The sequence below is a fragment of the Apium graveolens genome, chromosome 2 (genome assembly GCF_009905375.1).
Source record: "Apium graveolens cultivar Ventura chromosome 2, ASM990537v1, whole genome shotgun sequence".
Lineage (NCBI taxonomy): Eukaryota > Viridiplantae > Streptophyta > Magnoliopsida > Apiales > Apiaceae > Apium > Apium graveolens.
In genome coordinates this window covers 181,866,686-181,881,137 of record NC_133648.1, presented here as the reverse complement: position 1 = coordinate 181,881,137, position 14,452 = coordinate 181,866,686, and the positions used below count along the sequence as shown (strand labels likewise).

The 14,452-nt window shown below is 36.1% G+C and overlaps 1 protein-coding gene across 1 annotated transcript; it reads left to right on the top strand.

Moving 5' to 3' along the window:
* The first annotated feature begins 6,416 nt into the window (after nt 1-6,416).
* Nucleotides 6,417-9,440, top strand: LOC141708009 (NAC domain-containing protein 72-like). Its single transcript, XM_074511479.1, has 3 exons — nt 6,417-6,645; nt 7,942-8,213; nt 8,774-9,440. The coding sequence occupies exons 1-3, from the start codon at nt 6,462-6,464 to the stop codon at nt 9,308-9,310; spliced, it is 993 nt and encodes a 330-aa protein (XP_074367580.1). The 5' UTR covers nt 6,417-6,461; the 3' UTR covers nt 9,311-9,440.
* The last annotated feature ends 5,012 nt before the right edge of the window (nt 9,441-14,452 follow it).

Genomic DNA, 14,452 nt, shown 5'->3' with positions numbered 1-14,452 from the left:
TACTTTGCATGTATGTTTATATCTTTTTCTTATTTGTTAGTTGAGTTATCCTCTAGGTATTTGTGTGTTATTGTCTAACAAACAAATAGGGGGAGATTGTAAGTCATATGTCATAACCTATTTGTATATTCGAGGATTCAACTCAACTCAAATAAGAATGTAATAAGTAAATAGTGGAACTACCATCAGAGAGATCTCGCAAAGTAATATCTGTCAAAGGATTCAGAGACAAGGTTCATCTACAGACTTGAGGAATTAATTCACTGGAAGAAGTTCAAGAAATTGATCATGCCTCAGTGATATAAGTCAAGATCGTGGATTTAATCAAGTGACAGAGATCTCGTCAGAGTATCAATTAATTACAAGGATTTAATCTGAAGAAAATCAAAGTGTCAGAGTCAAGACATGAAGAAACGTCACGGAAGTTAGTCACTCATGAACCAGACAGTACATCGAGTGTCAACGTTGAAGTGGTGGAATTGATTCATAATTTTCAATGATTTTCAGAAGATTTGCAGAAGAATGGTTGCTTCTCAAGACTAGAATTAATTCTCTATTAATTAATTAATTCATCTAATTTAATTAAGAAAATAAATTATATCTGCAAAGAATAATTTATTTATTAATTGAATTAATTGATTAATTAATTCTGAATTAATTTTAGGAATTTTCAGAAGTTTAATTGGATTAAATTCAAGCATTAAATCAGCAAGACAATTGAAAATGAACTAGCATGACAATCAGGATTGTCATACCGATTGTCATGCTAGGCCATATTCAATTGTCACACCGAAAGTTACTCTAGGAGGATGATTGTCTTGCTAGTTCATTCTGATTGTCATGCTAGTTCATTCAGATTGTCTTGCTAGTTCATTCAATTGTCTCACCGAAAGTCTTGCCAGCTATAGGATTGTCATGCCAAGTCAATTCTATTCGTTTGTTGATTTAAAAAGAAGCAGAGAAGCAGCAACTTATTATTAAGAACACAGAAGTCAAGAAACAAGGCAGAAAAGAAAATCAAGAAGAAATATTTCATCTTTTCATCTGCATACTTCAAGATTAAATTTCTAGATTGTAAAGTTAAATCCAATCCACTAGAAATCTTTATCTTGCTCTTGTGTATCAATCTAGCGGATCAAAATCCCTAGAACTTAATCTCAAATTGCGTTTAGCATTTGAATCTTTTTTATTACAAAAATAGAAAAAGTTCATGTCGAATTTATTCTAGATTTGTGATAATTAATTTGAGATTAATTCCTTGTAATCGATACAGTTGTTGTAACACCTTTCAAGTTTAATAATATTTTTATTTAACTTGAATTTTGTTTCACATTTTTTATTCCGCATTTAATTTGATTATTCGGTACTGTTTGTATTCAACCCCCCTTCTACAAACACATTGGGACCTAACAACCATGCAAAATTTTGCTGACATAGTATACGGGTTTCTGGACTTTCAGTTCCTCCTTAACCAACACCGCGCTTAAGGCGCTTTCTGAAACAGCCAAGTACAAGAATAAAACTTCATTCAGAACTGGCTTGGCCAACAACGGGGCTTGGGCCATGTACTTCTTTAAATCTTCAAATGCCTTCTGATTTTCCTCACCCCATACAAAGTCTTTGATGTTCTTTAGTGACTTGAAGAATGACAAGCACTTGTCTCCTGACTTGGAGATGAATCGTCCTAGCGCAGCAACCCTTCCTGTGAGCTTCTGAACATCCTTGACAGTTTTTGGGGGTTCCATGTCCAGGATTGCCTTTATTTTATCGGGGTTAGCCTCAATTCCCCTATTTGAGACCATCAATCCCAAGAATTTTCCAGATCCTACTCCGAAAGCACATTTCGTAGGATTCAACATCATCTTGTGGTACCTCAGGACCTCAAAAACTTCCCTCAAATGGGTTATGTGATCAGTCTTTACTAGACTCTTGACTAACATGTCATCAACATAGACTTCCATAGTCTTACCAATAAGATCCTTAAAAATTCTATTCACCAACCTTTGATAGGTGGCTCCTGCATTCTTGAGACCAAACGCCATAACAAGATAACAATAAACACCAAAGTCAGTGATAAATGATACCTTTGGAATGTCATCCTTATGCATTTTGATCTGGTTGTATCCACTAAACCCATCCATGAAACTCAGCATCTCATGTCCAGCGGTGGCATCAATCAAAGTATCAATTCTAGGCAGCGGAAAACAGTCTTTGGGGGCATGCATCATTCAGATCGGTGAAGTCTATACACATCCTCCACTTTCCATTAGCCTTCTTCACCATTACAGGGTTTGCTAACCACTCCGGAAATTGAATCTCCTCAATGAAACCAGCCTCTAAGAGCTTTTCCACTTCCTGCTTTATAGCCTCTTGTCTTTCCGGGGCAAAATTTCTTTTCTTTTGTTTCACTGTCTTCCGGCTTGGATCTACGTTTAGCTTGTGAGTAATTAACTCCGGGTCTATGCCTGGCATATCAGCTGCTGACCATGCAAACACATCACTATTTTCTTGCAAAAATTTCACTAACTTCCCTCTAAGGGGCTCCTCTAATGTGGCTCCAATGAAAGTCGTCCTCTCAGGATTCTCGGGGTCTAAAGGAATCGAAACCAATTCTTCTGCTGGCCTTCCTCTATTCTCATCATTTTCTCGAACATCCATATCTTCAATAGGAAGAACCTGCCCCCCAACTCCATCTGCCCTCAAAGAGGCCACATAACAGCTTCTAGCCATTTTTTGATCTCCTCTCTCTTCTCCAATCCCGTTTCGGGTGGGAAACTTCATGACTGAATGGTAGGAAGAGGGGACTGCCTTGAAGGCATGTATCCCTGTTCTCCCCATGATAGCATTATAAGTTGAACTAGCCTTTACCACCACGAAATCCAGCATCTGCGTTGCTTGTCTTGGCTCCGTACCTATGGTGGTAGGCAATTTGATTATCCCTTCCACAGGACATTCTACTCCAGCAAATCCATATATCGGCATGTCGGTTGGTGTTAACTGGGAGTCGTTATACCCCATCCTTAGAAAGGTGTCGTGGAGCAAGATATCCACAGAAGCACCATTATCCACAAGGACCCTCTTAACCGGGCTATTTCCTATTATTGGTGTTATGACCAGCGGGTCGTCATGGGGAAACTTCACACCCTCTAGGTCGGAATCATCAAAAGCCAATGTTACTTCTGTCCTGGCCCTCTTCGGGGCTTCTCCAACAATATGCATAACCTCTCTAGTATATGCCTTTCTGGAATTTTTGGACAATCCAGCAGTAGTTGGACCTCCAAAGATCGTGTTTATCACAGGCCCTCGAGGTCTCGGCCCTCTATAAATGGTGTTTATAACTGGTCCTCTAGGCTGGGGGTTTCGCCCCTGATCGTCTTGGTCCCTCCTACGATCCTCAAAGTTCTTCCTTCCATTATTATTCCTATCCCCTCCTTCTCCAGTGTATTTGTTCAATCTTCCTTTTCGAATGAGGAACTCAATTTCATCTTTCAATTGCCTACACTCATCGGTGTCATGGCCAGCATCTTTGTGAAACCTGCAATACTTGCTCTTATCTAGCTTGGAGGGATCGGCCTTCAAGGGCTTAGGCCAGCGAACATCTCTGTCTTTCTCAATCTCCATCAAAATCTGACTTCTAGGAGCATTAAGCTTAGCGTATTCAGTGAACTTTTGCCCAGGTCCTCCCTTCTTGGGGGTTGAATCAGGGTTTTGTTCGGTTCTAGGATATTTGTCCTTTGCAATATATTCTAAATCAGTTTTTCGCTTCTTGCCTCCAGTGGGCTCATTACTTACTACGGTTTTCCTCATGCTTTCTTCCACCTTGATATACTTCCCTGCCCTCTCTTGGAGTTGCAACATGTTTTCAGGGGGACGTTTGGCCAAGGACATCTTGAAAAACTCATCCCTGGTTCCTTGTTGTAGTGCTATCATGGCTACCTTATCATCAAGGTCCGGGACTTTTAAAGCCTCCTTTGTAAAACGATTCAGGTAATCTCTCAAGGATTCCTTAGCTCCCTGCACAAGACTCATAAGGGATGCTGAACTTTTCTCATGGACTCTTCCACTGATGAATTGCTTAATAAAAGCCTGACTTAATTCTCTGAACGATCCAATAGAATTTGGGGGCAGGCGATTGTACCATCTTTGAGCCATACCCGACAGGGTTTGAGGGAAGGCCCGACACTTTATAGAATCATTCACGGGTTGCAGCAGCAGTGCATTAGAGAATGTCCTAACATGATTTGCGGGGTCTCCCGTGCCATCATAGGCTTTGATAGTGGGCATCTTGAATTTTTTTGAGATATGGGCATTCATTATCTCTTCTGTGAAGGGTGGAGTTGGATCATCAGGATCTCCAAGGGGAAGGAGATTGCTTGGATCAGTTCTTGGGACAACAGCCCTTCTTCTTACCGGACCATCCAGGTCTATGACAGGAGGAGGATTTCTCCCCCTAGGAGGTATCTGGGGTCTGGTGGCCTGGTGAGCCTCCAAATCACGCCTCAGCCTTTGGATTTCAGCCTCATGAGCCCTGATCCTTTCCTGCACTTCTTGGGGATTCGCCCCTGGGGTGCTTTGGGGGCGTTGCCTTCCATCGGCCATTGGCTCTTTTCCAGGACGCCTCCTTCTCGGGGCCACTTCATCATCCGAAGATTCGGAGTCTCTCTCAGTATAAGGACCAGAAAATTCCCGATCCTCAGGAATATGACCCAAATCTCGTATATAGGGGGGTGACTGCCCTCGTGCTTCGCCTCGCCCAGCATATCCGCTTCCTCCAACCTCAAGGCGAAGGGGCATCCCATAAGGGGGGTTAGTAGTAACAACAGTTGAATATTCATACCCGACGGGTCGAGAATTCACAGGTATATGTACTTGTTGAACTTGAGGATTCGTACCTTGAATAGTCGGGGGAGTTGTCCCTTGTGGCTGAGGTTGAGTTGCCCCTGTCTGGGCTTCCCCCTGAGTAGATGCATAAGTTGAATGGGGAGGAACCTCCACAGTTGATGAAATCACCTGGGTTGTCTCTGATGGTGTTCCTTCCTCTAGAGCTCTAATTGTTCTCCGTGTTCTCGCCATGGTTGTTGTTGCTTTTCCCACAGACGGCGCCAAATGTTATGGATAAAAAACTAAGGTTATTACTTGCTGTATTTAATACTAAGATTCGGGAGCTCAAGGCCTTTAATGGCTGCTCTCGTGTTTCGTGACTCAATCTGCCTTTACGAGATGCCTACGTATCTCTGTGAATTAGAGAATCAAGCCAAAAAACGTAGTTCTGATTGGTGGGGGTGAGACCCCTTATATAGATGTTGGGAGTCCTTGAATTGGACTTGGTATAGGAGACTTGGTGGGCAAGTCTCATAATTAGAATGGACTTTGGAGTCCTAGACAGTAGGAAACTGATTCCTTATCCTTTTAGGTCCCCTTGAGGCTAATCTCCAAGGATTTATATCCTTGTCGGGACTCTTTTCAACATCTGATTTGTCCCTTATTAATTAATTACGAAATTAATTAATAATCAGGGCTTTTGGGCCTTTTTTATTCCATCAGGCCTGATCTGGTCCATCAGACTTAACCTTTCTGGTCTGAATATCATATATCTTTTTATTGGGCCTAGCAGCCCACAGCTTGTATAATTAATGCAGTATTTAATTATACAAGCATAATTTATTTATCCCTATCACAGACCTACCATCTACTTCTGTTTCCACGTATTTATGGTAACCTGACGTCGTTATATTACGTGTAAATAAACAACTCAGTTTTCTCTTTAAAAGCATGCAGCTGCAGTTGTAAAATTGTGGTTATAACACCTGTCCAGACACGCGTCTATTGAATTGCTGAGTCAGGAGGGATTGTGGTTGCTTTCATTCCATGCACGGAGCGCTTCTATCTAACGTTATCACCACATCAATCAATAATAATATGTCGCATTTCTAATTCCTATATTCAGAAGAAATTTAGAATTTAAACTTTCATCTGACATAAATTTAAAGTTTTATTTTAAGTTGGAGTCACACACCTTCTTAACTCTGATAACTAGCCCCATCCCATGTAAAGATGATGACTAAATGGTACAACATATAATTTAAAAACTTATGTGACATTATTCATGTGATTTCTAAATAAAGGAAAAATTGAAAACACAAATAGGGATGGATTATATATATATTGAATACAAATATTTATATATTTTATTCAAATTATGCTTGTTGAAGGGGTGTTAAAATTTGGTAACTCAGGCCATCAAAAAAATTTGGTAACTGACGCCCCGTAAATTTTAGCGCTGAGATGCTTTCAGAGCCGTTTGATTATTAAATATCCTTATACGTGTCAGAAACTTAAAGTTGTGGACCCCTGCAACTGTGCTTATCTACTGCTGTGTCTGTGTTGTTTTGCCTATATAACTAGGGCCCTTTCCTGCAACTTCATATAATAAAAAAAAATAAAAATAAAGGCAGGCAAGTATGGTGGTGGCGGAGACAGTGGACCCTCTTTCTCAGCTGAATTTACCACCTGGATTTCGATTTCATCCCACTGATGAGGAGCTTATGGTTAACTATCTTTACCCTAAAGTTGCTGGACAAATTTTCGCATTCAATTCCATTGGAGATGTTGATTTATATAAGTATGATCCCTGGGTTTTACCAAGTAAGATTTCATCATCTTTCCTCAACTTATTATTGCAAAATTTATATACGTAACTTCTCACGCGCCCCTTCATTATATTTCTCAACTTGTTAATTGCAACATTTATATACCTGCCTTGCCACGCGCTACTGTGTTGCACTTACAGATGCACAAAAAATCGGGGCCCGCCCGATCCGGTCAAAGCCTGGTCAAGTCAAAAAGTCGGGGTCCGAAAATCTGGCCCCGCCCGATCCGGTCAAAGTCTGGTCAAGCCCGGGCATGTCCCGGACCGGGATTCGGGCCTCGACGGGCCCTATATTTTTAGGCAAAGCCCGGCCCGGCCCGGTTAAAAGCCCGGGCTTCGGCCCGGCCCGATTAAAAACCCGAAAAAGACCGGTTATAATCTGATTATTCTAATATATTTTCTTATATATTTATAAATTCACATTTATTATAAATATAAATAATATTTTAAACATATATATATTTACATATTTGTGATTAATAATATTATTTATATACTTCGTTGCATAAATAATGAAACAAGATATAATAAGTACACTATATATATTTGGATATCATTGTTATGAATATTTGGATATCATTGTTATCATAAAAATGATAAAATATATTATATAAACATGTTTATTTTTTGCCAAACTTAAATATTTTCAACGAAGTAATGTTTTCATAAAATATTCCATGCAAACTAATACATTTTTATGATGATGTAGTTGTTAACACATGTATTCTTCGGAATCTCTAATAATACTCGATCTGATTTAAATTAGAAAAAAACCCGGTCCGATCTGATCCGGCCCGAAAAAAGCCCGGTTAGACCCGCCTCGAGGGCCCAAACGGACTTTGACATTTCCGGAAAGTCCGACTCAGTCAAAGTCAAAACCCGAAAAACCCGGCCCGGTCAAAGCCCGGGCTTTTTAAGTCCCGGTCAAAACCCGGCCCGGTAGGCCTTTTGTGTATCTCTAGTTACACTTAGTTTGTAATAATCACCATATTATTATATGCTTGATTTTCACGCGCGAATTTCATGCATCAACTGAAATTTATATTGTAGATGTGTCATTTATGTCATGAATTACACTCACTCACTGAATTTCATGCATCAACTAAATTTGACGTTGTGTCACGAAAAAGCAGAATGTTGCTTTGTGACACTTTATTTTGCTATGCTCGAGTATTATATTATGTTAAAAACACACACGCGCCGAGTGTGTGACTCTCACGGGCTGATGTTTCATTCAATATTTTGTGTTTACTAGTGTGATTTTTTTTTTTTATATGTGAATGTTTTTGTAGGCAAGGCATCGTTGTTGGGTGACAAGGAATGGTACTTTTTCAGTCCGAGAGATAGAAAGTATCCAAACGGATCACGCCCGAACAGAGTAGCTGGATCAGGTTACTGGAAAGCAACAGGCACTGACAAGTTTATATCCAGTCAAGGTAAAAACGTGGGTATCAAAAAGGCCTTGGTTTTTTACATCGGAAAAGCTCCGAGAGGATCCAAAACCAACTGGATCATGCATGAGTACAGACTTCTGGACCCACAAAGGAGAGCTAGGAGCTCCAGGGTAAGTATTACTCCCTCCGTCCCATTGAGAAGTATATATTTGATATGGAGGTTAAGAAAAAATGGAATGTTGAGAGAAAAAGTAAGAAAAGTGGGTAAAGTGGTGGGGTCAATCAATATTTAATTGTATAAAGTTAGTGTAGTAGAAGAAAATCGTGAATATGAGTGGGTGTAGTTAATTTTTATATTATAAAATTTTTACTATTTTTGGTAAATTTTGAAATGTAGATAAATGAATGAGACACCTCAAAAAGGAAAGTGTAGAGAAATGAATGAGACAGAGGGAGTATATATTATGCATTTATGCTTATAATGCCAATTTAACATCTCACCTCATCTATTATTTCATCTATTATCTGTTCCCGCTAGCTTGGATGTATATGGTAACTCATATTTTCCATTTAGGTTGATTTTACCACACTGCTGCTACTACTATTGCACCTATTTTTATTTATTTTTAAAAACCACAAATACACGGTTTGTCCAATTTTTTTACAATTGTTGTTGTAGTTATTATACTAGTAGTTCATTTACTAGATTGTAAAAAGAAATTGTGCGCAGTTGGATGATTGGGTGCTGTGCCGGATATACAAGAAGAATTCAAATGCACAAAAGGATGTTGAGATGGGTATTGCAAGAACAAACTGTAGCCGTGGTTCTTCATCATCATCTTCATCTGATCACTCAGACGAACCATTGCAGCTGGCTATGAATGATCGGTCCTTAACAGTACTGAACCATCTGATCAGTGACAAGCCCACTCTTCAGAATGCTGGATATCTTTCTGGTAATAATTTTGAGTGGGCAACTTTCGCTGGACTCAGCAACACAGTGCCAGAACATTGCGGTGGCGTTCAGTTCCCAACACAGAATGGAAGCCAGCAGGGAGTAATGAATACCATTAACACCTATGTTCCTTCAGTTAACACAGGAGGATTTGGAAGAATGATTGAGCAAGAGGTTCAAAGTGGGTTCGCAGATCAGAGGGTTGATAATTTCGGGTTTGTAAACCCAAATGATCATGCACAAGGATTCATCAACTCAATCGATGATATTCGCCATCCGAATCAACCCGGCAACCCAGGCCAGGGAAACTGAGGCATCTGAAACGGAGTCGTGGTATTTTGTTTTTGCGAATGTGTTGAGTTCATTTGGTAGTTGCTAGTTTTCTGACAATTTTATGCATTTAATCTTTGTCTTTCTTTATTAACCAACTGTTTTTCTTCAACTTTACTGTATCCCTGGTGAAAAACCCATCGTTTATGATATTGTATCTTAAGACTCTTTTCTGTTTCAGACTCTTATTTGGTTATAATATGTCGTCGACTCGAGATCTTTGATATGTGTTCCATTGACAAAAGTTTTATGGAGATTTCTTTTTAGTTGGGCCTTTTTAGTTTTTAATTCAGTAAAACAACTCGTAATACATTGCATTAACATGATTTCAGCATCTCGGGTTAACTCTCTTTAACACTGTGCTCCAGAAACAATTGAAAAAAAACATAGAATATGAGTTTCTGTCCTTTCTCTGTTAATATTTTCAAAGGTGGAAAGACCATTTTGGATAAAAATACAAGAATTTTCTCTACAAATCTTTCAACATCTTTTCTTTTCTTCCTTGCATATTCATTTAGGTAAAGTTGAAGAAATCAAATATCTGAACAACAAGTTGAAGAAAACAAATCATCACATCGATTTTGGAAATTATGTAATCTGCATCAATCTTTTACGGTCCCTCTTATTAGTCTTCCCTAAATTATCACTTATATGTAAGTTTGTTAATTTTTTTTTCTAAAATTTACTATGTTTAAGTTGGATTACTAAGGGTTCTGATAAAAATAAAAAATAATTTTTAATTTCAGCATATGGGTGTTCTCCAAGAATAGTTAGGACCCAATCTTTATTGAAAGTAGAAATCTCCTCTCAATATTATGATATACATAGGGGTATGCCCCTAAAATATAATAATAATAATAATAATAATAATAATAATAGTGAAGTTATATACTAGGAGTTTATTAAATAGAAAATAAAATATACTAGGAGTTTATTAGTCAAAACTGGTAATATAAAATAATTTATAAAAAGCTCCTTTGGTAGAAATTGATGGTATAAAATAATTTATACAAACTTCATTTTATTGTCATGCAAATGGAAGTATGTTAATAATATATCACATAAAGTTTTTAATTACTATGATAATGATTAGAATGAAATTATCTACTAGGAGATTATTAATTTTTGAAAATGACATCCGAGAATATAATATTATTTACATAAATTTCAAATTAATTTATTAATTAATATAATAATAATTATGGTAGAAGTTATATACTAGGATTTCATTAACTAAAAGACGAGAAAAAATATGAGAATTTATACTCTTTATTAATAAAGAAAATACTATTTCACTGAAACACGATATTAATAAAGTAATATAAGTTATGAAAATTGGCAAATATATAAATTTTATATAATAATGACCCTTTAATAAATCAAGAAAAGAAAGTGAAGATAAAATATTTATAAAAGAATTTTTAAAAATACCCAACTCCAGAAAAATATTTTTATAAAAATACTGTCATTTTTTAGAAAATATTTGCAAAAATAATTTTTTATTTGCAAAAAATAATAGTTTTCAATTTGTTTTTACAAAAATACAATTTTCTGCAACTTAATTTAAACTAGATTAAACCTTGACGAATTCCTGCAACTCCATACAGCCTAAAATGCAACAAAAAAAAGTAGATCAACTAATTGCATATCTGCACCTGTATTTTTACAACAAAAAATCTCGATACAATTAATTGTATATCTGCTTGATTTTTGTTGCACCGTATTTTTGTAAATATTTTCAGAAGATAGTAAAATAAAAAAAAAACTTAGAAAATTTATTATTATTGGTAAATATAAGTTATATTCCCCTAGGCTATTAACTAAAAGTTAAGAATTTTCTTTATTAATAAGGAAACACTATTTCAATGAAACAATTGTTATCTTTCTCAATCTAATACACCAACATGTTTATAAAATTAGTGAGACATTTTATTCATGAGTTGAAATAGCTAATTTGTCCATGTGTTTAATATTTATATATAAAATATTGGTGTTTAATATATATATATATATAATATTATTTGTGGAAATCGAACTTATGTCTATTCATGAACATATAGTGTTAGGTATGAAATGCTCACGGGGTGAATGTGTGTTTGATAAAAAATAAAGTTTAGGTGTTTAGGGTATGTAACTTAACAGCTAGATATCGTTTGCATTGACTTAATGTAAAAGACACATAAGCAATTATCAAAATTTAATTGATCTTATATTAAAAATCAAATTAATTGTGCTACTAATATCTGTTTGATAAGGGATAAAAATAATCCTGATTGCGTAATAAATGAGCACATTAATTAGGCCCGATTCGGTCCAAAGACGAAAACCAGTTATTAAGACCCACTAATTAGTATATCATTAATTGAGCTCAAGGGGCCTACAGACCAAGGATTTATTATTAAATTCGTAGGTCATGAATCATCCCAAACTATGATTGATAAAACAAGTTCAAATTAGAATCAAACTCTCAAAAGAGTAGTCCTGAAGCGACGCAGTCCTATAAGGAAGCAAATCCCTATATTCTAATAGTCCAAGGTTTATTCTAAATCTGAGACTAACCTCCGAGTCTCCTAACCCTAATCCAATTCAAGGCATCATATGCCCATATAAGGGGTCTCAGCCCACAATTCAAAACTACATTTTTTGACTAGATCCTTGCCATAGAACAAGGTATGTAGGCATCTTGTGAAGGCCGATTGAGTCACGTAGCATGAGAGCAGTCAAATGAAGCCTTGAAGCTCACGAACCCTAACACTAAATACAGTATTAAATACACCCTAGTTTTTTTTACCCATAACAGTGTTCTTGAATAATAAGAACTCAACTACTTTTCTTGAGAGAATACAAGATTTTCTACATCTGCTTTGTTACTTCTGAACAAAGGACCTGTGATATGTTTTCTAGATCGACATGCACAGTTTACAGAACTTCCACTAAAATAGACTAACACAGTCTCTAAAGCTAATATGTCTATTTATATTTCACGTGCTACATATATGTGTGGAATCTTTCAGGTATGTTACACTCCTTTGTCAAGTTAATCTTGGCCTTTGATCTTGCACTCTTCAAACTGTATTTGTAAACTTCCCATTTCAGTGATAAAACGGTTTGTTGACTGATAATTGACGTTGTTATCGAGATCTGCATTATTGTATAGAGATGTATTATATCGACATGTAGAATGACTTATCGATATCTTCACTTCTCTACAAGTGTTATGACTTGTCGATATCTCCAGTTCTCTATATGCATTTTGACTTGTTGATTCTCCAATTCTCTATGCTGTTTGACTTGTCGATATCTCTAATTATATGCAGTTTCGCTTGTCGATACCTCCAGTTCTCTATATGCAGTTTGGCTTGTCGATATCTCCACTTCTCTACCTATACTTTTGACTTGTCGATATCTCCACTTCTCTACATATATTTTTGACTTGTCGATATATCCATTTCCCTACATATATTTTTGGCATTTGAACTTTGATCTTGGATCTTCAAGTTGGTTGCATTTTGTAATTGAAAATGTTATCGAGATCTACATTAATGTATCAAGATGTCTTATATCCACATGTAGAATGATTTATCGATACCTTCACTTCTCTACAAGTGTTATGACTTATCGATATCTACAGTTCTCTATATGCAGTTTGACTTGTCGATGTCTCCAGTTCTTTATGTAATTTGACTTGTCGATATCTCCAGTTCTCTATATGCGGTTTGACTTGTCGACGTTAGTGTATACTGAAAATATTTATTTGAAGTATGTACATTTATTTCTGGCCAGTTTATTTGAGAATTATTTGAATGTTTACATGTTGTCTAATATTATATATTGTGAACAATCTAGTATCAAATGGGATACAGAATATTAGATTGTTAAATACGGTTATATAATATAATAAGGTTCACAACACAGGTGGTGTTGGACAATCCACTGGTATGGCTGTAGTATTATTTAGATTAGTTTATATTGACTAATAAATAATGCTAGTATACTTTGTGTATATTGAACAGGATCAAATTTAGAATTGTTCCCTTAATACTGATTAAGAAGGAGAACTAAGATTCTATGTTATTATTAATGCTTAGGTTCTTAATCCGGAAATAGTAATTGACACGTGTATATTATTTACATGCTTTGATTTATATATGAAATAATTCTTTTGAATTATATCATTATATTTTGGGTGATAGAATTATATACATGGTGGATATTATTTATTGAAGGAATCCATGTCCTGATAATATTCGGGTTAATGATGTCCCCTTCAAAGCTCAAAAAGATTTAATTATGTGAAACCCTGCAGGTGGAATTTATTCTGGCATAATTAAACAAAGGTTGAGTGGATGATCAAGGATAAAAGATATTAATTAAATAAATTATCAGTAATTTATTTAATTAATGGACATATGATATTTTAAACATGGGGAATTTAATAAGCAAATAATATTGGAACCGAATTAATTAAATTACGGTATTAGGAAATGTAGTGCAAATATTAATTCTTTAGTGGATTGAATTAATATTTAATTACATTGGGCTAGGCTCAAGATGTAATTAAAAGGCCCAACCTAATTATCCATGGTCCCTATTGTAGCCTATATATATTCTTATTCTCTTCTTGCTTGGCAATTGTGTGAAAACATATTGTAGCCACCAAAGAGCAAAAAGAGAGGATAACTTGATAAGACGGAGGCCACACTTCGCTCAAGGGAATTTAGGAATACAATAGAAGAGCGTGGAATCAACCATTAACAAGGTAATCCTTTTTTTCATAATCTTTATTGTAAAACGTAGTAACACCCCAAGTCCGTGGTTCCCAAAAATTGGTATCAGAGCCTGGTAATGGGTTCTACGTTTTATGATATAATGTCCATGTCGTAATTATATATGCGTGTATATAGTGTTTTGCTTGTATTGGTTTTGATGCAGGTTGTTAATCCACTATTATGGCCATGTATATTTTAATTATGTGTTTGGATCCCACGTGGTTTAATCGTGGTTAATTTTTGTTTTGGTTTCCACGTGGTTTAATCGTGGTTGTAATTTACACGAGGGTTGATCGTGTTAGAATAGATTTTACAAAATTAGTTTTGTATTAGATCTATTTTTTTTGTAATTGTT